This window comes from Coenobita brevimanus, chromosome 70, assembly GCF_032717465.1.
Source record: "Coenobita brevimanus isolate Jiangsu-jjx chromosome 70, ASM3271746v2, whole genome shotgun sequence".
Classification (NCBI taxonomy): Eukaryota; Metazoa; Arthropoda; class Malacostraca; order Decapoda; family Coenobitidae; genus Coenobita; species Coenobita brevimanus.
In genome coordinates this window covers 42,914,978-42,942,203 of record NC_137023.1, presented here as the reverse complement: position 1 = coordinate 42,942,203, position 27,226 = coordinate 42,914,978, and the positions used below count along the sequence as shown (strand labels likewise).

The 27,226-nt window shown below is 40.8% G+C and overlaps 1 protein-coding gene across 1 annotated transcript in view; it reads right to left on the bottom strand.

Annotated features, from left to right (window-relative positions):
• The window catches only part of LOC145406434 (epidermal growth factor receptor kinase substrate 8-like), a 104,006-nt gene continuing 76,780 nt past the window's right edge, over positions 1–27,226 (bottom strand). Inside the window, exons 3-7 of the mRNA XM_080277589.1 lie at positions 22,850–22,932; positions 17,339–17,550; positions 8,697–8,852; positions 6,079–6,259; positions 1–149 (exon numbers count right to left, since the gene is read on the bottom strand). Coding sequence (XP_080133715.1) covers positions 1–149; positions 6,079–6,259; positions 8,697–8,852; positions 17,339–17,550; positions 22,850–22,932 — 781 coding nt within the window. The remainder of the gene's footprint in view (positions 150–6,078; positions 6,260–8,696; positions 8,853–17,338; positions 17,551–22,849; positions 22,933–27,226) is intronic.

Below are 27,226 nucleotides of genomic sequence, written 5' to 3'. Positions count from 1 at the left end.
CTATGACCCCCACATCTCCCCACTGAATCGGTGATCGGCAACAGAGGACATCAGCAGTGCACACTGCAGTGGCCTGAGTAGCAGTGTCGCCCAGTCTCTTTGCAGCAAAGGCTCCATTTTCTCCATGGACCAGTATTTTCTTTCTGTGTCTTCTAGGTTTAAGAGTATTAGCTAGTTATCTGATATGAGTGAGTGATTACTTGCTTAAGTTATCTTGTAATATAAGACGTAATTTTGTTTGTAATTAATAAATTTACAGTTCTTTTCTTTGGGCTTGATTTAATGAAAGAATCATGTTTCACTTCTCCATGTTGTGCTTAATTAATTTGCTACTCCTAGTTTGCACAAACTTCTTATATTAATCACGACTGGTAGTTAACCCATCCCGTCCGGGTGGCATGCATACATGAAGATGTGGGGACGTCTGGGTGGCAAGTACACATGATCTAGTGCTTTATAGTGAAAGACTGACGAAGAGAGTGTATGTGAGTGAGGTGGAGGGGGGAAGAGGGAGGGGGAGGCCGAGGATGAGATGGAGGGATGGGGTGGAGAGGTATATGAGAGAGGGGGGTGTGAGTTGGGAGCAGGGCAGTGAAATGGCGGGGGACAGAGCGACTTGGAGGCGATTTGTTTGTGGCCACCCCAAACGGGATTGAGGCATCTGGCAATAGATAGATAGATAGATATTATTATTACGATTATTGCATTATATTATAATACTGTATTATATTATACTATAATTTTATATTATAGGTTTAGCTGAGAAATTTTAGTTTAAATAACGGTGATTTTTAAGAAAAACACCTGCTGGTGGTTAGGGTGGTGAAAACAACCCCCGGATGTGATGGGTTAAGCCAGTTCTTTCATATTAACTCATAAATCTGTTTGCACCAGCCAGGAGTTGGCACCAGAAAGAATCTGTCTTCATTAGTATTAATTATTGATTGTCAGGGGTGAGGACACTTTCTCTGAGGCCAACAGTATCAACAATTCAGCATTCGTGAGTGATTAGTCTCTGCCGTGTACTGTTGAGAAAGTCTCTGAAATTCTCGTCTTTAAACGGTTTGTGGTAGGTGGTGGCGACCATCATCCACTCACTTGATGTAGTGCTACCTACTTCTTCCTTAGCCTTTATCATTCTTTTTCTGTGCCTGCCCTCCTCTCTTCCTATATCTCCCATCCTTCCTGTTACTTCTTATTGCTTTTCTTTCCTTTACAGGTGGCTTTACATTGAGTGACAAGCCTAATGGTTTCCTGTAAGCCAGGAAACCATTTACAACGCTGGATGGTAACCATATAACCAACACATACGTGCTCCCTATGTGTCAACAAGTGGGTTGGTGGAGGATTAGTGTCCCTCCCCGTAAAACAACTAAAACTCAAAGTCAAATGGCCACCCCTTATGGGATTATGGCGTCTGGCGATACATAGATAGGTAGACAGAGAATCGGTGAAGTAAGCCAGAATAAAGTAAAACTTACTACAAGTAGAGTCCTGTTTAACGATGCAACTGGTTAGGTAAAAAGCCATCATTAGGCGGGGTATCGTATATCAGGGTAGATTTAACATATAAAGCAATGGGATGCATTCATCAGCCTTGGGTTTCCCCCCCAACCAAGCCCAAAACCCACCCAAATGAGCCCAAAAACAAGTTTAAAGCCAATATCAATGGCCTAACAGCTGTAAAAGAAACTAACCTAACCATCATTAGGTGGGGTATTGTATATCAGGGTAGATTTAACATGTAAAGTAATAGGATGCGTTCTTCAGCCTTGGGTTTCCTCCCCAACCAAGCCCAAAACCCACCCAAATGAGCCCAAAAACAAGTTTAAAGCCAATCTAAATGGCCTAACAGCCGTAAAAGAAATTTACCTAAGCCTAACACCTGTAAATAATTCACTAAAATCAACAAATAAAATCTGAAAATTGTCAAATGTAAGTCTGGAAAAAAATCAAGCTTAGTAAACTGTACCCCAAAATGACAATGGTCACCCCACGTGTGGCTAAACACATTATCTGAAAATTGTCAAATATAAGTCTGGAAAAAATCAAGCTTAGTAAACTGTACCCCAAAATGACAATGTTCATCCCACATGTGGCTAAAACACATTAATCTAAGTCTAAAAACAGTTCATAAATCAACCTATATACACAATTTTAGTCTATCATCAAAATCAGTAAAAAAAAATCAAAACCCATCATTAAACCAAGGTTTGGCCATCGTTAGGCGGGGTATGGTGGTATTTCTACCTCCATCGTTAAGCCTGGGTCACATCTAGGGGTATTGTATAGCAAGGTATGCCTATTCATTTCTTAAGTTGACAGCCCTCATGTCAGTAGTGACTTTCCTTTTTCTCCCATAAGTAACGGAGATATATTCAACATAATTCTTTTCCCACCATGACAACTATTGACTTATTTGCAAATTATTCATATTTCACATCCCCCCCTTGACATTTGGCGACCTCATTCTGGGATATTAATTCCTAACATTAAAATTATTAATGAAATGGTAATAAATGCACTCACTCATAGCTTGTTATTAGTTATAATCATTAAAGTTTATAGGCACTATCTTACTGGTGGCTATGGTTTCTGCTTTATTAATATTGTAAGTCTTTTCCTAGCCAGTTGTAATTTTTTTTTCTTTCCTTACCTGTTTAACTAGATATAACCGGTCACCACCAGCCTGTGCCTATATTCTTAAAGTTTCAATTACAGTACAGTATTAGCATTCGACTGCAAAACAGCAGTCAGTACATCAGTCTTTAGTTCACTCATTGCTTCCCTAATATTCCATGCCAAATCTCTTCCACAGAACATTATTCTCAGTTCAATCATTCAGTGATGCCCTACTTATCCATCTCAACATTCTCATTTCTGTGCATTCCAACCTGTATGTTTCCTCTTCTTGTACCAGCATTAAAAAAAAAAAAAAAAATCATACAAATATAAACATGGTCAATCAAAGTGACACAGAAACAGTATAACCTATAAAGAATACTGTACTTTAAACATGAGTCTACATGTACTGTACACATCTGTCAGTAGGATAAAAAATGAACACCATAACAAAACATTTTCATTTGTTTCTTCCACACCAGTCGTGCATGACTTAGCAGAGGGAAACCCACATGATACTAAGAAAATTGGAGGGGATCTCAGAACACTTTGCATAAGCTAGTGTAATAACCGAAATGATACTTAACAAATTAATCACACTGGTCTGACTGAGATTCAATCTGGGGCCCCCGCGCATCATACACGTGCATATTACCACTGAGCCAAAGAGAGGATCCCCGCTTTGCCTCTGGGCAATGCGGGCTTTTATACACCCCATTACATCCCTCTTTTCTCCCCTTGGTGATTAATTTGGTGAGTTTCGAACACACAAGGTAGCGTAAGCATCGGAGGCCACCTTGGAGTGGCTGCGGACCACACTGAAACAGCCCATCCACGGAATGAGGGAAAGGACGATGTCAGCTAACCAAAGACCAACATCAAATTGCCAATCAAGCCCCGCCTCACATCCCACCGCTGCCACCAATGTAATAACCGAAATGAAACTTAACAAATTAATCACACTGGTCTGACCGAGATTCGATCTGGGGCCCCCGTGCATCATACGCACGCACGTTACCACTGAGCCAAAGAGAGGATCCCCGCTTTGCCTCTGGGCAATGCGGGCTTTTATAAACCCCATTACACTAGGACAACCCTATAAGGGAAGAGTACTGTAACCCCTACACTCCAGATTTTTTAGTCACTACTGTATATATTACCGACAGATGAGTATAGTATTTTATCTTATTACATCGTGAAAGAAATTTCACATAGCTACATTAAAAAAATAATACACCATATAGTAGTACAAGCATATACTGTACCAATAATCCCAAAACAACTCCACCAACCATTTTCTTAATCCTTTCATCTCAAAGATGTTTTTCCCAAGATGAAGAAAATCATCTGGCACTGCCCACAATAAATTGTTACATTATGAGCATTCATCCTACAAATACCAGTCATTAACTGCATTATGGCATCTTTAACAAACAGATATAAACAAAGGGTCACTCATGATGTCCACCTAAAGCAAGCTGACAGTGAAAATCAGAGAATAATCAGAGAGATAACACTAATCTTATCTCACCCTGCAGCCCACCAGTAATAGCTGACCACCTACAGCACAGTAAAGCAAACTACCCATAGACCTATCTGGAAATAAAAGGTTGTGCTCTAAATGTAATTACCACAGCATTAAAACTTCAATCATTCTTGTACTTCATTATGATGACTGAAGAGTTGAGAGGAGGAATGAGACTGGAGTGTTCTGATGCTGTGATGAGGAGGGGTAAACTATATTTACCCTAGTAAATATAGTTACTGTACTTTCAAGGTCAGTTGTAATCAAAGCTCTCCCTCTGTGCTATGGGATCCTTGTATGCAGCATGTGTCAGGAGTGTAATGCTGTATGGTAGTGAGACCTGGGCAGTGAAGGTAGAGGATATCCGTAGACTTAAACATACGGAAATGACAATGATTAGATGGATGTGTACTGCGTCCTTGAATGTGATGCCTTGGGGGGCTAGGATTACAAATGAAGAGTTGAAAGGTAGGCTGGGACTGGAATGTACTGATGTTGTCATGAGAAGGGGTAAACTGAAATAGTTTGAGTATGCTGAGAGGATGGAGGATGACAATTGGGTGCTGAAGGTGAGAAGTGTGAATGTCAGGGGTAGGATTGCATGAGGCAGACTGAAAAAGACCTGAGACGAGGTCACAGAGTATGACCTCAGGGATAAGGGACTGAATAGGGAGACTGCCACAGATTAAGCATCATGGACAGTTGCCATTAGGTGACCAAGGTCAACGCATGCAAGTATGTTGGAGCCTTTATAAACAATACAAATGATAAGATATGAGACATATATGCTTACAAGCAGATTTTGTTTGGCAAGGAATTTTTATGGATAATCTTTGCTGTATCAGTGTTGTGATGAGGAGGGGTAGACTATAGCTGCCCTAGTAAATATCATTACTGTGCTTTGAATGGTTGTCAATTCAGATGATTGAAGAGATGGTAGAAAATCTGCCCAGTGCACTAAACACACATTCACTCAAGTGCATATACCTTGATGATTAAGTGACGTAGTGTTATACAGCTAGTGTTAGTTTAAAGGTCAAAGTCACTGCTACACAAAGCTCCCATCATGATCACGCTACGCCGGCTAGTTGGAGCGCTGTTTAAAATGTTCAGTTTCTTTCTGGACAGAACTCGTATGCTTGTATGTACAGGTAACAAAATATAACTCAGACTACATGCTACAATCTAATTCATTCAATCTATGAGACATAAAGCTGTGACATGCAAGGTGGATATCAAATACTGTACTATGGAAACTGCATCAGAATAAAATATGCTACCTTCATCTAAACACAGGCAATTTTTGTCATACAACTGCTGTCCACAAACAAGATTTCACTCTAGCATAGTCCCACATGGTGCTTCACTTTAGCATGGCCCTAAAAGATACAGCAACTCTCTACAACTACCACACTTGTTTTCAACTCTTGCCCTGTCACTGACTGCTATTTTATTTCTGCTTAACTTGTAAGCTGTAATTCTTTTGCCCCCCAGTAAAAATCAATTTATCAAAGCAGAGTTAAATGGTCAATGAAGGAAACAAAATAGAACTATGGTCACAAGACAGAAAGAACTTATACAATATACTCGTAAAACAGTTATGATATAAAACCTAGATAAGCCTTCTCCGTTCTACTTGCACATAAACAAAAACCACTTCATTAATACATGACAGGCATATCTTGAAAAAAAAAAAAAAAAAAAGAGCAACAATGTACAATTTAAACTGACCTCATGCTCGTTTATGGAAATAACATTATGTTCCATTTCAGCATTCTGGAATGGCAACTTTCAATGTAACTTTTCCAAACTCAAGGGAGATACACACTGGAAGCAGAGCCAAGCAACAAACCAAATAAAACACAAATCAATCACTGGCTAAGAGAAACATACACTGCCATGAACTACAATAATTAAAATATGGTACTCACAAAAGTCTCCACGGTAACCATTGGCAACAAGGGGTGGTTCTGGTGCAGGTTCTTGAGGTGGTGGAGGTATATGCTCGCCCCTCATTGCTCCTGGACGAGCCCGCCCTCGCCCTGACACTCCCTTCCCAGACATAAAGAGCTTCATGTCCTCTACCACATCTTTGGCGCTAATCCGTAGACACTGTTGAAAAACATGAAGAGTGCTTTGAATGGAGTCTAAAAATGAAAATATACTTAACTAATCATTCAGTGTGATCAAAGGAAACTGAGGTTATAAAGATGATGAACCTAGTTCTCTTATCCATCTTCACATACAGTAAAGTGGGGATGTTACTTCACCAAGCAAAAGAAATGAAGAAACACATGAAAATACATACTGTACAACAATTAATATTAAATACTAGTATCAAGTGGAAACTTTAGATGCTTAACTTCAACCAAAAACAATACAGTACTCTGGAATGGGACTGCCCACCAAAAATAATAACTGAAAACTAAAACCAACTTAATACAACACTGTTATGCAATGGAGGATTACTAAATGTTAGCCATACCTGTGATGTTTCATTCAATTTCCCTCTACCATTTGCACAAATTATTGACACTTTCAACCAAAGGACACCTTCTTTATTCAATTCTTGCAACAAACAGGCAACCCCATTCAGCTCAGAGAGACATCTCAAAGCGAAGGTGTACCTGACCATCATTTCTATTCCCTTTTCTATGAAAGGACTTCCACAAGCTGAACTATATTACCTGAGAGCAGCATAATTACTGTAGAAATGTAAGCATCATAGTGAAGCAATAAATGCCCTTCCTAGAGAAAAGCAATTAAAGGACTGCTAGCCCTGAATAATCAGGGACATATAATAAAGGCTGCTGCATACATAAACTGCCAGTACTGCAAATAAGCAGTGAACATCACTGCAGAAAGAAGTCAGAATGATATAGAAGGCAGGCATAAGCAGGCAGGTGTGTGCACAAATAGGCCTCAACTGATGCCTAAGCATCTGCCTAATTGCCCTCTTTGAGAAAGGTGCCCTTTTCAATGCTTGATTTTTTTTTTTTTTTTTTTTAAGAAATGACACTCAACACACACAACTTCTGTACTCTTGCCCTACTTAATTTGCCTTCTTGCCATCTACTCACTCAATGTACCGCGGCTTTCGGGTAACTGCCTTTTCGTCTCTTCCTTCCTTCTTTCCTTCCTTCCTCTTCTTTTTTTTCCTTCCTTTTTTCCTCTTCCCTCTGTCTACAGGTGACTCTACACTGAGTGATGAGCCAAATGGTTTCCTGTACACCAAGAAACATGTACTACGCTGGGTGGTAACCATGTAACCAAACAATGGTGCCTGGTAGTTTAGTGGGTAATTAAGGTGCTCCAGCCAGATTGAGCCTGTGTAGGTTTTTATCTAAGGGATGGTTAGGGTTTATTGCTCACATAATACCACTCAGGGATGAGTGAGGCTGGTCACTCTCATCTTAAATGTCAGGACCAACTTGTCTAGCTCTGGGTTCCTACGCTCCTCATGAGGCAACACAGGATTAGATGATGATGATGATGATTTTTCTACTGGCTGAGGTATCTGGAGACACAGCACTATACCAACAAGTCCAATAGTTTTATAACCACTCTGACCTTTTCCTAGTGGCTCTAAGTAACTAAAGATGAATCTACACTGTCTGTTTAAAAAAAAAAATATATTGACAATTTAGAACAATTCACTTTATTCTCGAAATACATTATTACATTTTAAAGTAAATTAATGCTCTGAACCCCACAATCTTCCTACCATTCCCAGCACCACACCTTGGATGCAAGTCATCCGCAAAAATAATCTAAAAAAAAAAAAAAAAAAAAAAAAAAAAAATCCAAGGACACATTCCTCAAGTTGTAATCTAAATTCATATGTAATCACAGGCTTAACTAACTTATCTATTTCCTTCCACTGATAGTATTTTTTTTCCCTCCAGATGTTACAGTTACCAGTAATAAGTTCTTGATTCATATTTCCTTTTATATTTCTCATAGCATGTATTTACATCCACGTGCCTGATCCATCTCTGATATCAGATATTTCACTCTGATGTTACTTAAATACTTCTTATCTTCATTTCATATGTGATCCTTTAACCTATACTTTTCATTCCGCTGCATTTCTGCTGTATCATTGCACAACCTTGCCCATGCACCTCAGTGGCTTATTATTAAGTAACTCTGTATCTGCCAGTTCTCCAGTTCCAGTCCTGCCTTTCACCTTACAAGCCTCAATCATCATATCTACCGAATTACTACCTCCCTTTTTCCTCTTTCCATACTAGACTTGTTTCTAACATCTCTCATCGCTTTATCCTCTTTAGCTATCTTCTCTGACAATTCCTCTCACCCAGCCTTGGTCTTTCTGATCTTTGCCTTCACATGTCTTTGGAATCAATTTGTTCAAGGTCTCCATCTCTATCAGCTACAAACATGCATTCAAAGTGACAATAAAAATGGTAAAAGCCATGTTTTTTCTCACCTTCGACTGCCCTACCACACACTCCTTCCATTTACTTCTCCTTCCTATCTAAGGTTCCTCAAGTTCCCCTTCCCCTGTCTCTTTGCTCTGTTCCTTTACCTGGAATATGTGCATTTCTGTGGGGTTGTGGTAGTTCCGCTTAGGGTCTTCAGCCACAACAAAAATGAATATATTGTTGTACAGCTCCTTGGGATCCTCACTAGTAAAGGCTGTCGGTTCTCGAATCAGCTCCATTGGGAACTTCTCAACAATATCCTGAAACGGGTGTGGGATGGGTGAAGTAATTATACCAATGTAATCAAAGAGTCATACTGACAAGAGATGAGAAGATTATCAAAAGAAAGTTTATTCAGATGTTTCATAAACTTATTGCTGATGTTGTTTGAATGTGCTTTATAGAAAAAAAAACATGCAACAGTTTTACTGCCAAAACAATTCTTCAAAACAAACAGTCTTGATGAAGAAATGCACTGACTGCAAACTTTACAGGATATTACAGACTACCAGTGTAAAGTTGATAGTGTATGTATGACATCAAATTCTTGCTGGCTTAACAACAGGACAAAAATACTGCACAAAAGCATAGGATATTTCAGCCAATTTTCAATAGATTACAGTCTCTGAATGTAATAAAAAGTACTGTAACATGATGTACCTATCAGTGTGGAAGGAAGTCAGTAAGGTATTATACTCTGGCTACAGTCAGACTATTTTGTTCAGGTGAAGGAAAAGCCTACCTAACAATGACTTAGAAACTCCTCAGTTATGACTAATGCTGCACTGCAGATGTAGCTTTGATGTTTTCTTCTGGCTACCGTCAAATGACTTTGTTCAGCTAAGAAATGTTTACCTTTCAAAGTGTTAACTTTTACTAGAATGCAGCATTTTTTTGGTACAGTATTATGAAAATTTTGGTGCAAGTAAACTGCAAAAAAATAAACACCTCATTCTCTACACTGAGCAGATTCTCAAATAAATATCAGCTACAGACTAGGTCACATATACAGTGACAGCGTACAATGCTATGCTGGGCAAATATGTATACTGTATACCAAACAATACAGTAATTATCACCATCAAGTACACTAAAAAAATATTATTTCAAACATACAGTGCTATGCTGGGCATATATGCATACTGTACCCAGTACAGTAATAACTATATTTCAAACATCCATCCATCCATTCATCATTTATGCTGAAAATGGTCAGAGCATGTACTATACAGCACTACTCAGGTGTGTAATCCTTTCACAGCCACTGTCAAACTTAACTGGTATTTAACTCTGGCTAACATCTGAAGATTAAACTGAGCTGTGGGAAATCCCAATAAGTCAAAAGGTCAAAAACTATCACATAAACCCTCTCACTTCTATTGTTGCACTTAGGTGCTTTAATGTGGCTAGTTTCAGGTGTATTATTCACATATAGGAAATCCTAACAGTAAATGGGCTAAGTAAATGGTACTACTGAGAGTAATCACCATATTATCTATGTGGGTACTATTCAGGTAACTGGTCAAGGACACAGGACTATACAAAGTAGAGTACACAAATATTTTAGCAAGCAGGGGTAGCTGCATCCATTTCTTACTCATTATTTCTATGTTAGTGAATTATGATGCCAATATTTTGTGCTTTTATATCATTTAACCTGTACACTCATGGGATGTCTCACAAAATCTGAACAAAACTACTCATGGGATGTTTCACAAAATCTGAACAAAACTATCTTACATTAGCCAGAATAATATCTAAAAAGGTATACCTAGGCTGAAGGGATAACTGAAATTGTTCCTAAAACTTGCAGCCTGGGAATGCTTAACAACAATGAACAAAATGACTGGGGACATCAAGAAGAAAATAATTAGATGTACCCAACCTGAAGGAGTTAACCACAGCTAAACAGTTCCACAAAAAAAAAAAAAAAAAAAAAAAAAAAAAAAGGATGATTCACTCAACTCTTGCAGCTTGAGGATGATGATTATATCATTCTGGCAAATGTCATCCAATTTTATTTAGCTCTGGAGAGACCTCCCCAGGTTGTAAGGAATAGCGACAATTTCCATAATCCCTTCATTCTCATGAACATCAAATGGCTTATTTAGTGTCATAATGACATCCTGGACTATAATAATTATCCCCTTCCTTGAGAGAGATCTTTCCAAGACCAAATAAAATTTCATGGCAACTGCCGATGTAAGACTAGATGGCATTATCTGACTGAAGGGCTTAATGGGGATTACTGTGTTTCTAATTCCTTCAGGCAGAGAGTTGTCTTAATTCAAAAAAATTTTCTTGAATCAGTCAGAATATGATACAGAGTAAGGCACCATTTTACTGGAGGGTTTTATTCCACTCTATAATAAAAAATTAATAAGTAATACAATGACAAAAAAAGTATACAAGTATTCAACATTTCTTTAAATGTCCACAAAGATATTGCATGCACATGACATAATACATTTTTCCTATTTATCTATCTATCTATCTATCTATATACTGCCAGATGCCTTAATTCGATAAGGGGTGACCACAAACAAATCGCCTCCATGTCACCCTGTCCCCCGCCATTTCATTACCTTGCTCCCACCTCACATCCTCCTCTCTGATATAGCTATCCATTCCATCCCTCCATCTCATCCATGGCCTCCCCCTCCCTCCTCCCCTCCACCTCACACATATACACTCTCCTCGTCAGTCTCTCACTCTCCATCCTCTCCACATGGCCAAACCACATCAATGTGTTTCTCCTAATACTTCCTATCCCATCCACATCCACACCACAAAAACCCTTCACTTCCTCATTTGTCAGTCTGTCTCACCATATGACCACATGTTCCTCTCAAATAACTCATTTCTACTGCTCTCGCTCTTGGCTTGTGTCCCTTCAACAAGGTCCAAGCTTCACTTCTATACATTTGAGTTGGTATCACAACACTGTCATGAAGTGACTTTTTCATGCTCACTTCCCTGTTTCTTATCACTGCTTTCAAAGAACTAGCAACCATTCTTCCTTGTTGTACCCTTTCAAGTACTTCACCCTCCAAACTTCCATCCTTACTCATCACACTATCCAAGTACTTAAATGCACTCACATTTTCCACTTCCTCCTCATCCAACCTCAGAGTACATTTACTGACTTCAATTCTATCGAAGACCATAACTTCACTTTTCCCTGCATTCATTATACAATTCTGTTTCTTACAAACTCTTCCAAACTCATTCACCAAGCCTTGCAGCTCCCCTTTGTCTTCCTTAACAACACAGTATCATCTGCAAACAACAGTACAACAAGGTTCCACACACTGCCCTCTCTCATTCGGGCCTCTCCAACATCCACTGCCCTACCATGTATCTCTTTTATAACCCCATCCATATAAAGATTGAACAATCATGGAGACATGACACATCCCTGTTTCAGTCCAACCTTCAATTAGAAAAATTCACTCAGTTCACTGTCCACATACACTACAGCATTAGCACCCTCATACATACTCTTCACAGCATTCAACCCATTTACTCCATATTTTCTTAATACTTTCCACAATCCATGTTTATCCACCTGGTCATATGCTTTCTCCAAATCCATGAAGGTCACATGCAACTTCTTTCCCTTCTCTAGAAACTTTTGCACTAAAGACCTAAGAATGAATATCTGATCAACACAACCTCTTCCCTTTCTAAGACCTCCCTGTTCTTCTCCAACTAATTCCTCTGTTATTTTCCTCACTCTGTAACAAGTATCCTACCATATACTTTTCCTATTACACTAAGAAGACAAATGCCCCTATGATTACCACACACTTCTTTTTCCCCTTTTTCCTTCGTACAGTGGAATAATTATACCTGACTTCCAATCTTCTGGGACTTTACCTTCCTCCCAGGCCAATCTGCACATCTTCCATATCCATTCTACTACTATCTCTCCCCCATGCATCAGCATTTCACCACACACTTCATCAACTCGTGGGGCTTTCCCCATTTTGACTTTCTTCACTTCTTTCACAACTTCCATCATACTGATTTCCTCCTCTCTTCTCACATCCCTCCTTCTCCCAGCCATTCCCCAGCCATTTACACTTGCATTACTTTCATTCTCTATGTTCAACAATTCATTATTCTCTCCATCTACTCACTTTTTCTCCCTTCTCCCCTAGTAATCTCCCAGTTTTATCTTTCATTCCCTGACTAACTTCTTTAACACCCTGTCTAACTCTCTTTACTTCTTTCCAGAACATTTTCTTACATTCCCTCCACTTTACACTCAAATTCTTTCTAAATTCCTCATCCACTCTCTTCTTACTCTCTCAAACTAATATTTTCACTTCTCACTTCGTCTCTACATGTAATTCTCTCTTCTGACTCTCAACTTTCTCCACACCCCTGCTTCTCATTCACTCACTATATGCTTTGTTCTTTTGTGCCACAGCCTGTCTCACCTCTTCATTCCATCATGCTGTTCCTTGCACCCCCTTTCATCTTCTCTTCACCTCACACACCACCTCAAATGCTACACAGTTTTCTTCTGTGAATATCTTGTACATACCATTCACATCCTCCAAATCATATTTACCCAATTGCTCCTCCACTTCTCTCTTATATTCTGTCTTTTTCCCATCCTCCTGCAACCTTTCTACCCTCCTTGTACGAACTACTTCCTACTGTCCTTCCCTTCTTCTATCTATTCTATCTATCTATCTATTGCCATACGCCTCAATCCCGTTTGGGGTGGCCACAAACAAATCGCTTCCAAGTCGCCCTGTCCCCCGCCATTTCACTCCCCTGCTCCCAACTCACACCCCCCTCTCTCATATACCTCTCCACCCCATCCCTCCATCTCATCCTCGGCCTCCCCCTCCCTCTTTCCCCCTCCACCTCACTCACATACACTCTCTTCGTCAGTCTTTGACCCTCCATCCTCTCCACATGGCCAAACCACCTCAGTGTGTTCCTCATAACGCTTCCTATCACATCCACATCAACACCACAACGCTCCTTTATATCCTCATTCGTCAGCCTGTCTCTCCATGTGACTCCACAGGCTCCTCTTAAATAACTCATTTCCACGGCTCTCACTCTTGACTTGTGTCCTTCCAACAACGTCCAAGCTTCACTTCCGTATGTTAGAGTTGGTATCACAATACTGTCATGTAGTAACTTTTTCACTTCCATGCTCACTTCCCTGTTTCTTATCACTGCTTTCAAAGAACCAGCAACCTTTCTTCCCTGCTGTACCCTTTCAAGCACTTCACCCTCCAAACCTCCATCCTTACTCATCACACTACCCAAGTACTTAAACGTACTCACATTTTCCAATTCCTCACCATCCAACCTCGCTGTACATTCACTGACTTCACCTCTCTCAAAGACCATCACTTTACCCTTCCCTACATTCACCTTTAGATTCCGTTTCTTACACACTCTCTCAAACTCATCCACCAAGCCTTGCAGCTCCACTTTGTCTTCACTCAACAACACTGTATCATCTGCAAACAACAGTACAGGGAGTTTCCAAACACTATCCTCTCTCACCAGGGCCACTCCAACATCCACTACCCTACCTTGTACCTCTTTTATTACCCCATCCATGTACAGATTGAACAACCATGGAGACATGACACATCCCTGTTTCAACCCAACTTTCAAAGAGAAAAATTCACTTAGTTCACCATCCACACGCACTGCAGCCTTCGCACCATCGTACATACTCTTCACAGCATTCAACAACTTCCCATCTATTCCATATATTCTTAACACTTTCCACAATCCTAGTCTATCCACCCTGTCATATGCTTTCTCCAAATCCATGAAAGCCACATACAACTTCTTTCCCTTCTCTAGAAACTTTTCCACTAAAGATCTGAGAATAAATATCTAATCTACACAACCTCTTCCCTTCCTAAAGCCTCCCTGTTCTTCTCCAACTAATTTCTCTGTCCTTTCTCTAACTCTGTCAATAAGTATCCTACCATATACTTTTCCTATTATACTAAGAAGACAAATGCCCCTATGATTACCACACACTTCTTTTTTCCCTTTTCCTTTGTACAAGGGAATAATTATACCTGACTTCCAATCCTCCGGGACTCTACCTTCCTCCCAGGCCAATATGCACATCTTCCACATCCATTCTACTACTATCTCTCCCCCATGCTTCAGCATTTCACCACACACTCCATCAATTCCTGGGGCTTTCCCTGATTTAACTTTCTTCATTGCTTCCACAACTTCTATCCTACTGATTTCTTCCTGTCTTCTCACCTCCCTCCTCCTTCCAGCCATTCCCCAGCCACTTATACTCGCATTACTTCCATCCTCCACGTTCAACAATTCCTTAAAGTGTTCTCTCCATCTCCTCACTTTTTCTCCCTTCTCCACTAGTAATCTACCATTTTTATCTTTCACTCCCCTGCTAACTCCACTTCCACCCTCTCTTACTCTTTTCACCTCTTTCCAGAACATTTTCTTACAGTCCCTCCACTTTACACTCAAATTCCTTCCAAATTCCTCATCCACTCTCTTCTTACTCTCTCTTACTAATCTTTTCACCTCTCTCTTTCTTTCTACATATAACTCTCGTCTTCCGCCTCTCAACTTCTTCCATGTCCTTATTTCTCATCCATTCATTGTATGCTTTCTTCTTTTGTGCCACAGCCCGTTTCACCTCTTCAGTCCACCACGCTGTTCCTTGCACCCCCCCTCCGTCTTCTCTTCCTTCCACACACCACATCACATGCTGCACATATTTCTTCTGTAAATATTCTACACACACCTTCCACGTCCCCCATCTGCTCCAACTCATATTTGCCCAATCGTTCCTCCACTTCTCTCTTATACTCTGCCTTTTTCTCATCCTCTTGTAACCTTTCCACTCTCCTTGCAACTACTCCTTCCTCTCGTCTTTCCCTTCTTCTATTCCTCCATCTTACTTGAACTTTAACTTTGGCCACCACCAAGTAGTGATCAGAAAGTCCACTCCCCCAACCTCTATAAACTCTTGCATCCAATATACATCTTCGCATCCTTTCATCCACACACACATAATCAATCATTGCCTTCCTTTCACTCAATTCACCACCCACCCTTCTCATCACTCGCCATGTATACCTGTGGATCATTTTATGCCTGAAGAGGGTACTGGCCATCACCAACCCCCTCCCAGCACAAATGTCCACTAACGCACTCCCATTCTCATCTATCTCAGCAGGCACACCCCACTCACCAACTATTCCATCCACCTTCACATTCCCAACTTTACCATTCATATCACCAATCAAAAACACTCTATCATTCCTTCCAAACTTTTCCATGCACACTTCTACATTTGTCCAGAACTCTTCTCTCACTCTTCTAGCACGATCTTGCGTTGGCGCATACATACACACAATCACCCACATTTGTATTCCAACTTTCAACTTTACCCACACAATCCTTGATCCAACTGATCCATACTGTCCTATGCTCCTCTTCCATCTTTTACTCACAACTATACATACTCCTTCCTTTGCCCTCTCATTCTCACCTACTCCTGCACATATACCCCATCCATACTCCCATTCTCTCACACTTTCTCCTCTCCATTTTGTTTCAGTTATTCCACATACATCCACTTTCGCATCCTCAAGCACCTGGACAATCTCTCTCTCTTTCACCTCATCATTTGCTCCCCTTACATTCCACGTTCCAATTGCAATGTCCTTTGTCCGGTCCTTGGTCGTCAACGTTTGGTCAGTCCTTGTCCGAGGCTTATTGTTTGTTTTTTTAGTTAGTTGTTTTCCGGGGAGGGGCACTAATCCTCCATTTCATATGAACCTTGACTTTCACCACCACCAAATGGTGGTCATAAAGTCCATTCCCCCATCATCTATATGCTCTTGCATCCATTACACACCTTCTCATTCTGTCATCCACATGCACATAATCAATCATTGTCTTTTGTTCATTCACCCTTCTCATCACTCGACACGTACACCTGCAGATCATTTTGTGTCTGAAGAGGGTATTGGCTATCACCAACCCCCTCCCAGCACAAATGTCCACTAGAGCACTGCCATTCTCATCCACTTCTACAGGCACACCCCACTCACCAACTACTTCATCCACCTTCACATTCCCTACTTTTCCATTCATATCTCCAATCAAAAATACTCTCATTACATTCAAAATTTTCCATGCATACTTCCACAGTTGTCCACAACTATTCTTTCACTCTGTTTGCATGATTTGTGTTGGTGCATACACACACACAATCGCCCACATTTGTAGTCCAACTTTCAATCTTACCCACACAATCCTTTAGCCAACTGATCCATACCCTCTTACGTTCTCCTTCCATTTCTTGCACATAATACACACTCCTTCTTTTGCCCTCTCATTCTCACCCACTCCTGCACATATACCCCATCCATACTCCCATTCTCTCACACTCTCACCTGTCCACTTAGTTTCAGTTAATCCACATACATCCACTTTTGCACCCTCAAGCACTGGACAATCTCTCTTTCACCTCATCATTTGCACTCCTTACATTCCATGTAGCAATCCATACCATGTCCTTTGTTCGATCCTTAGTTGTCACCTGTTGGTCAGTCCTTTTCCAAGGCTTCTTGGTCATATTTTTAAATTGCTGTTTTCTGGGGAGGAGCACTAACCCTCCACCAACCCACTTGTTGTCGCGGTTTGCAATTCAGTAAATTATCATAAAACAATAGCTGACAGTGCAACATTTGTTTGAACTCACTCCATTTTCATGTGACTGAATGTAAACCCATTTCTTGTCAAGGCGGAGAAGCATCTTTTGAGTCCAAATACCAGAGGTCTTCTCCATGTGCAGGAGGCGGCGCATCCCATCCGCTGGGTACACCAAGTCTGACTCTGGTGAGACCCGAAAGGTGGCCAAATGCTCCAGCACATATGTGGGGCCATCCTCACCACTGCCCGCCGACCCATTGTCTGGGGAAGACAGAACTGGTAGCATCACAAGATTATTCAAAGAAAGATGAACCTAAGATCTGAATTACAAATTCCCCTCTATTTTACATAAAACTTTGTTAATTACAGTGAGAGGAAAACTACTAGTCTTTAATCCTCATATACATACCCTAAGACATGCAGTCAAATATGGAAATACTGATACAACAAAAGTTTGCTGACATTAAATCATACAATATTCTTTGCAAGTTGATGAAATGAGCCAAATTCTGCCTTGAAATACATGTCAGACACAAGGCATACTAACTTTCTTCATTAAAATCCATCCATTGAGTGGTACTGATCTTGCATTATATCTGATATACATATAAAGGTATCACCCTATCCTTAGGTGGAAAAAGGTTCAGTAAAGATGATGTTCATAGTGATATATACCAAATACAGTAAAAGCCAAAATCAAATAAGGGAGAGGGGGTTAAATTAGTAATAAATGAAAAGAGTACAGTAAGTTATAAATATGGTAGCAGATAAAAGTCATGGTGTAAGAAAATGTAAGAATAAAAAATATGTGGCAGAGGTGAATACAGGACTATGAGACATGAGTAAGGTAAGAGATAAAAGAGAGGCAGAAGTGAAATAGGAAGACAGGTAAAAGCAAAACTGGAGTGAAGGTAGGGATATGGAGGGATTTATGAGGGGCTTAAAAGTGAGCAATTAAGAATGCAAGCTTGAAAACAAGATGAGTTTGAATTAAAGGGCAAAAGGTATACAGGCTGTAAAACAGAGAAAGATAAGGGGTGCATGGCAGCTGGGGATGAGAACTGATGTACAACGGATGGAATGGGTGAAAGTAAGTATAAAACAGAAGAATGTATTTCTGAGACTCAAAGACAGAAGTGAAAGGTATGGTTTGTGTTGGAGTAAACAGAGATGGCAGACAGTAAGGCTGTGAATTATGGGCCATAAATTGCAGAAATGAAGATGAAAATGGGATACTGGGGGGTGTGAGTGTGATAATGAGCAAGAAAAGTTGGGGTGACAATGGGAAGGAAAGGCAAGGGGAAAATGTGAATGAGAGTAAAAGTGAGAATACAGGAAGATCATTAAAACTGTGAAATACAAAGATGAGAGAGTAAGGTGGATGGAAGTTGTGAAAGTCAAGAGACAGATGGGGTAAAACATAAGTGCAATAGTGAGGCATGGCAGCAGGTCAAAATGAGATTAAAGGTCTCTCTATCTATCTATCTATTGCCAGATGCCTTAATCTCTTATATGAGATGGCCACAAACAAATTGCCTCCACGTCACCCTGTCCCCCGCCATTTCATTGCCCTGCTCCCAATTCACATCCCCCTTTCTCATATACCACTCCATTCCATCCCTCCAACTCATCCTTGGCCTTCCCCACCCTCTCTACCCCCCCTCCCCACTCACATACACTCTCCTCATCAGTCTCTCACTCTCCATCCTCTCCACATGGCCAAACCACCTCAACGTGTTCCCCCTAACGCTTCTTATCACATCCTCATCCACACAACAACGCTCCTTCACATCCTCATTTGTCAGTCTGTCTCTCCATGTGACTCCACAGGCTCCTCTCAAATAACTCATTTCCACTGCTCTCACTCTTGACTTGTGCCCCTCCAACAACGTCCAAGCTTCACCTCCGTACATTAGAGTTGGTATCACAATACAGCACTGTCATGTAATAACTTTTTCACTTCCATGCTCACTTCCCTGTTTCTTATCACTACCCTCAAGGAACCAGCAATCTTTCTTCCCTGTAGTACCCTTTCAAGCACTTCACCCTCCAAACTTCCATGCTTACTCATCACACTACCCCAGTACCTAAACGTACTCACATTTTCCATTTCCTCATCATCCAACCTCACCGTACATTCACTGACTTCACCTCTCTAAAAGTTAAAGGTAGTACAGAAAAATTAAAATAACTAGGAGAAGAGAACTTCTAAATTTTTGCAATAAACTTCAATACAATCATATGCACGGTACAAGATGTGACTGGCCTGCATTCACTTAATTTTGCTTCATTTCATTTATAAAATTTCCAACATGCTTGCATGCATTGGCTATGGTCACCTAATGGCAGCTCTCCATGTCTATCCTTGCAGGCCTGTCATTCAAGGATGCGTTAAAAACCCATGTAATCATTATCATCTCTGCATGTCTGAGCCTACAAATATCCTCTTCCTTTACTGCCCTGGTCTCACTACCATGCAGCATTGTATTCCTTGCACATGCTGCATACAAGGACCCTTACCATGCAGGGTGAGCCCTCTCCAACATCAGGAGGGACCTCAACTCCCACAATTTCTTCCAGCCACTCCTTACCCAGCCGTGCATCTAGCGCATAACGTCCCCCAAACAACAAAACTCCACAGACTCAAGAATCTCCAGCAAGATCACTCCTTTCCCACATCTCAGTCTCTTCATGCTCCTCTCTGCACACAGCACACAAAAAATCAACATGATTTTGTACAAAATCTGCATGACTTTGTATGAAACCAGCATGATTTTGCAGTCTACCTCTAATACCACTACATCTCCTATGCACCCAGTTACCACAAACACTGTGCAAGATTGAAGTTACTTCCCATCCCCTTGTGACAAACTTCACATGCTCACACTCTCCTTACTCTGACAGTACTGCTACCAGCCCTCTCCATCATCACTTTTATTTTATCCACATTTACTCTCAAACCCTTGTATCCCTTTCCATCTATCCATGTCCTAAATCTTTCTTTCAGCTCCTTTTTGTTCTCGCAGTCAACATCATCAGTATACAACACTTCCTATGGATGTCCAATTCTAAAGTCACATGAAAGAGCTTCAAGCGCCACAGTAAACAATAAGCAGCTTAAAACTATCCCCTGATGCACAACAACACCCACAGAAAACTCATCACTCAAACCTTCAGTCACTCACTTCTGGGTGCAAGCACCCTTGTAAATTGCTATAACCATTTTAACCAGTTATTCCTTGATCCCAAACTCTCTCATTGCCCACTTCATCTCCTCCCTAGGATCTCTGTCAAAAGCCTTCTGCACTTAACAAAAACATAGTACAGCTGTTTCTTCCTTCCTTTGTGTTATCCCTGAAGCTGTTGGACAATGATTACCTGGTATTGTGTCAGTGGTCCCTCTGCCTGGCATAAACCCAAAATACATCTCATCAATATTCACTCTTTCCTTTATCATACCTTCTGATCCAAATGCTTTATGTCTCTATAATTCTTCTTTACAGGGCATCACTCTTTTCCTTATAAACATTTACAATCAAGCTCTTCTGCTTGTCATCAGGAAAAACACAATCATGAACAGTAAAATTAAATTTATCAATTTAGTAACTAAATCCGCACCTATAGCTCCTGAGGTTTTCAACAGTCTTGGCAGTCAACCCAAACACACCTGTTACCTTCCCCAACTGCATCCTGTTCATTCCCCTGTTAATGGTATCAACATCAATCAAAGGCAAAGGGACAAACATTGGATCCACTGACTCCAATCCCTCTCAGTACCAAACTCCTCATTTAGCAACCAGTTACAGTATAATACTCTCTTCAAGCACCCTTAATAGCTTCACTTACCACCTCTACACTTTCACCATTCATCACACACAATTCACCTATGATATCCCTGTTTTTATTTCCATCTGTTTTGCCACCGTAAATACCACACTGCTCCGTTTGGCACTATTAAAGCTATCCAGTAAAAGTTTCTGAGAATCAGATTTTGCATTGCATACCTCCTTTTTGGCCCTACACTTGGCAGCCTAATATTCCTCTCTGTTATCAACCCTTTTCCATTCCTGGAAAAGTCTTTTCTCCTTAACTGCTGTTTCTACACCCTCATCCCACCACCATGTAACCTTATGTCTTGGTGAGCCTCTTATCCATCTACACACTGAATCAGTAGCACTCAGAAGATTGTTCTTGACAGCTCTGTAATGCTCACTGACACCTCTGTCTACAGTTTCCTGTTCGGCCACCGCTATACTCATCTTGCTATAGAAGACATCCCTTGCGGCTTGGTTTTTCCTTATTATCCTCCTGGGTGCATAGGTCCTTTTCTCCACTACCCGAATCTTAAGTACCATGCCACATAACTGTAATTTGTGTTGCTGCACACACTCTTCACTCCCTATAACTTTCATATCTTTCACTAATCTCCTATCAGTCCTCCTAACCAGGAAATGGTCTATCTGGCTACTATTATCCCCAGGCTTCCAAGTAATTAGCCTACTCTAACCTCTCCAAAAAACTGTGTTGTAAGCAATCAAGTTCAGTGCCCCTCCAAACTTTAGTATCTTCTCACCTTCTGCATTCCTAGTACAGAACCATAAATTTATTCCCCATGAAAACCTTTATATCCTTGTGCTGCTGCACCCACGTGACCAGTTAAATTCTACATTACAAATCACAATCAATACTGAAGCAGAGATGCTGAACTCCTGTTTTCGCGCATCATGTGTTCATTTATTAACATCAGAAAAATGAGGACTTGTCTTTTACCTTGCACTCTCGGTTTTAAGAATACGGTTTGAAGAATGCAGAGACCAGTGTGGATGGAGCAAGAAGCAATGAGTTTGCATGAGAATGAATGGGAGAGGAAAAGGAAATGGAAGATGAAAGTGAATGTGAGGAGGAGAGAAGGAAGAGAAAAATATGTGGAAGTACAGAAGCAGAGAGGTGAAGGTGGATGTAAGAGGAAAAAATGAGAAACAGCAACAGTAAACCATAGGTGGGAAATCTATGAAGAAGAAAAAAAGTAAGTGTTAGAGAGGCTCAAGTATTAGATGACTATGTGGGAGAGAACTGCCTTGTGGCTGCAGGAGACACTGAAGAGAGAGAGAGAGGTTGTGAGGGAATCATGAAAACTGAGAGTGTACAGAAGTGAGGTCAAGAGTCTGATGGGCAGCGAGGAAAGAACCAGTACTGAATAAGTGCAGGAGTAAGGGTCAAAGCAGGTGGGAAGTGGGGAAGGGAGAAAACTGAGTGAATGCATGAGTGAAAGCTGACAGTCCTAAACAGAGTGAGGGAAGAAATATATTTTAATCAATGTGCATCAAAGTGAGGGTCAACAGCGAAAGTAGAAGGTATGATCAAAAGTTGGGTAGGATGGGGAGATGGGAGGAAACTGAGTGTGTGGCGAGTGATGGGTCGAGAGTATAGAGCGCAAAAGGAGAAGGAATAAAGCTGACGGTGTGTGATGTGAATGTGTGCTGGAGTTAGGTCGAACATGAAGGCAAGAGTGAAAGGTAATGTCAAGCAGCATGTGAACTGAACAGAGCAAGGGTGGTACCTGAGGAATAGCCATTGCTGGCAGTGGAGTGTCCGCGGTGGTCACTCCGGTAGGGCGACATCCGTCCCCTGTCGTAAGCAGAGCTGCAAAACAGTAACAGGTCAGTTGCATACCACAACACTATCAGCTTATACATCACTACAACATGAAACTGCAACAAAGAACATCAACCACATCACACAACACCACATCACACAAAATATCAATCATCACACAAGACAACACCACATCTATCACAAATCACAACAGTACCCTGAAAGCCCCTCCATACTATTGAGCTCAGTGGTCCAACCTCATACGTTATGGTGCTACAGCTACCGATAATCTCGAGGGTGAATTATAAGGGAGACCATTTTCAGCCATCTGAAGGAGTCCAGAACTGGACCCAAGCTAATGCTGCATTTTTTACTATTTTTTACTCAAAATGAACCCTAGAATCACCTTCCGACGTTAGTATGTCAAAATCCATGACACACACACACACAGTACAGCAAATGGGCATCCATGTACTGTATGTATACTCGTACATTAAGCTCTCATTTTGGGTAGCAGATTTAGGAGAGGCTCAATTTCAGTTTCATTTTAGGAAATAAACTGAAGTTCCATTTGTGTACGAACAAATGGAGCATACCTTCATTGCGGGAGAAGCAGAATGTGGAAGGAGAAACAAACTTTATTAAAAGAAAATATTAATTATGAAATTATGTAACAACTCATTCAGTTTAATAAAATCAGATTGATTCCAGCAGTGGCATAGGAGTGAAGGGTTGATAAGGAGTGAGGTGGTGGGGAGATGAAAAGGGAGATGTTGAAGGAGAAACAGGATAAGGTACGCGAGTTTGTTATGGTGGGTGCTGGTGTGTGGTGGGAAGAGGGGTCACTGCTGATCAGGGACAGACACACCTAGAGGTTCTTTTGTCTAAGACATCCCTCACAGAATGCGGTGTCTGACAACAGACTGGTATACGTTATGGTTGTTATCCTGGGCCATTAAATCACTGCCAATGCAAACTGTCCTCTAATTATTATTATTATTATTTTTATTATTATTATTATTATTGATGGGTCACCGTAATAAGATCCCATAGTACAATAAAAGCCAACTGTATCACACAAGAATGATAAACTTATGGTACCACAATATACAAGTATACCAAACTGAGACAAACCAGTGAGACTGATTGTCCTCACGGTAAAAATTAATATATTCTCACATTTTCAGCTCCAGTGCAGCTGAAAGAAGCCACAAGTCGGAATCATGGTTCTGAAATCTTATTAATCATGGGTTTTGTTTTAATCAAGAAAACTCATATTTTTCTTGTTCGCAGACGACTGGAAACCACAAGAGAAAGTATAATTCAAACTACGTTATATTAAAACATCACTGACTTTTTAATCAATAATCATACAATTACATTAAAGATAACAGTTCCGGTTAGGCAAAATTTTTATTAAAAACTGTATTGAGACCTCAATTTTTACAAACGCGAAAAAAAAAAAAAAAAAAAAAAAAAGACTAAGAAGGGTAATGATCCAAGAAAATTCAAAATATCAATACCGCATTATAATTATTAACCCAGTAACACAGTTTCACTTCCAGAAAAGCTCAAAGAAAATCAAAAGCACTACAACCAGCAGTGAAAAAAAAAATGATACTGTACTTTTATAATTTGTAGTAGGTGGTGGCGACCATTATCCACTCACTTGATGTAGTGCTGCCTACTTCTTCCTTAGACTTTATCATTCTTTTTCTGTGCCTGCCCTCCTCTCTTCCTATTTCTCCCATCTTTCCTGTCACTTCTTATTGCTTTTCTTCATTTACAGGTGGCTTTACATTGAGTGACAAGCCAAATGGTATCCTGTAAGCCAAGAAACCATTTACAACATTGGGTGGTAACAATATAACCAAACCATACGAGCTCCCTACGTGTCAACAGGTGGGTTGGTGAAGAGTTAGTCACCCTCTCCGTAAAACAGATAACTCAGAGTCAAATGGCCACCCCTTGCGGGATTGTGGTGTCTGGCAAAAGATAGATAGACTTTCATAATTCGGGTCAAAGTAGGCTATGAAAAAGGATGTCAACTTTTCACTATCATAGCCTGTTTTTCTTGTTTGATAAGTGGAGCCAGGATTCCAGGGGCTTGAATGTATGAAAATGTGTCTAGTTCATTTCACTGGACACTGTTAATGATCCTCTCTTTCGTAATAACTTTTTCCTTGTTCTCTGAACCCTATCTCATTCCCATCACTGGCTCGAAACAATGATGACGACGACGAAGACGAAAACAACGATTCTGATGATGAAGATGGTGATGATGACATTATTACAACCTTTACACAACAAGTAGCATACGGATCACATAAATATGCCCAATATAAACAGCAACCATGTTATTTTTAGTTACTGTACTGAGAATTGTAGCACACACACACACACACGGAGAGAGAAAGAGAGAGAAAGAGGGGGGGGGGGTTCTGTCAGGTATGCTATCACATCATGTCGATCCCGTTCACCGTCGATAAGCTATTCTTCGCGCTCACATCCTTGAAATACTTTAAACTACCGAGGATCAGAGAGAGAGAGAGAGAGAGAGAGAGAGAGAGAGAGGTAAAAATGGACCGCACTGGCTGAATAAATACAAGGTTAAGGTTAATGGTTAAATACACAGCTACATGAAAGCTCGTAAGTTGTGGGATGAATACACACACACACACACACACACACACACACACACACACACAAAGCAAGACTCGGAGAAAACAGATTGAGTAAATGTGTATATATAAGCAAATACACATAAATACAGATAGATAGATCGACAGACTGACAGACAGATGGAAAGGTATATAAATGGACACAGATAGATAGATGGATAGATAAACAGACAGACAGATAGCTAGGAGAGATTTCAAGCCAAAATGAACTGAAAAAAATAGTGTCACTGAACTGGACGATGCTCCAAAAACTGGTGAAATTTTGTTATACTTTAGTAGCCAAGGAAAAAAACACCTGTTCTACGTGACTGACATTACTGAGAGCATTTTGGCCCACTTGTGTGTGCGTGTGTGTGTGTGTGTGTGTGTGTGTGTGTGTGTGTGTGTGTGTGTGTGTGTGTGTGTGTGTGTGTGTGTGTGTGTGTGTGTGTGTGTGTGTGTGAAATCTAAGCAAATTAGGTGTCATGTTGAGCTGTCTGTGAATATAGGGATGTGGTCGTGTATATGCCAGTGTGCACGTGTGTATGTGGGTGTGGGTGTCGGTGTGTACGTGTGAGTGCAGGTATCAACATGTAGGTGTGAGTGTGGATATATGTGTATAGGGGCTGTCAACGTGACACTGTACATGTATGGTGTGGTTCTATGTGTCAGTGTGTATGTGTGTGGGTGTATGTGTCATTATGCATGTGTGTGGGTGTATGTGTCATTATGCATGTGTGAGTGTGTGCCACTGTGTATGTGCGACTGTGTGGTATGTATGTATGTGTGCACGGATATGTGTATGGGTGTCTGTTCGTTCGTTCGTTCGATGATTTCCTGCACATATAGTGCAGGCCGGGCCATACATTAGCCCGGTCAGTGGGGTATGGGCTGGTTAAAAAATAGTAAGTGGGGAGGACAGGACCTGGGGATTCTCCAGCACACACGTCCTGTCTCTCGTGTCAGTGTTCATGTATATGTAGTTGTCACTGTGTACGTGTAGGTGTGGGCGTGTATGTGTCTGAGCATGTGTGAGTGTGGATGTCTGCATGTATGTGTGTGCATGGATATATGTGTGGGGGTATCTGTGTCAGTGTGCATGTTAAGGTGTGGTGGTATGCGTGACTTTGTGTAAGTGTGCTTGTATGTGCAAGAGTGGGTGTAACTGTAAAGCTATGCGTGCATATAGAGATATGTACATGAGTACATGTGTATATCTGGATGCCTGGGTTACAGCACATGTTAGTGTATGTCAATCATCCATATTCCCAGCCAGCTCCACTCAGTCACTTCCATGATACAGGATCGTTCCCAGAGTGAATTTCCCTACCTTCCAACAAAAACTGCCCCAAAATATACGCAGCGGCACTGGGGAGGTATGACACTCACCAGGGACTTCATGGTAACTTTTAATAAGGCCCATTCACTGATTCAGGTACTCGCCAACATCACAGCCAGAGGTGACCGTGGAAGGGACAACAAAGGAGTAATGGCATCGCTGGGTAAAATCGGAGTCTTTATCATACGATGCGGTCTTTTTTGTTATATTCTTGTTAATTCCAGGCAATTTTATCCAGTTCAGTAAAGATTTTTATTTCTTAATTGGAGGCGTTAAATACGGCCTTCATTAACCTCTCAACTACCACGGCATTATCCAAACCTGAGCAAAATGTCTGGAAATA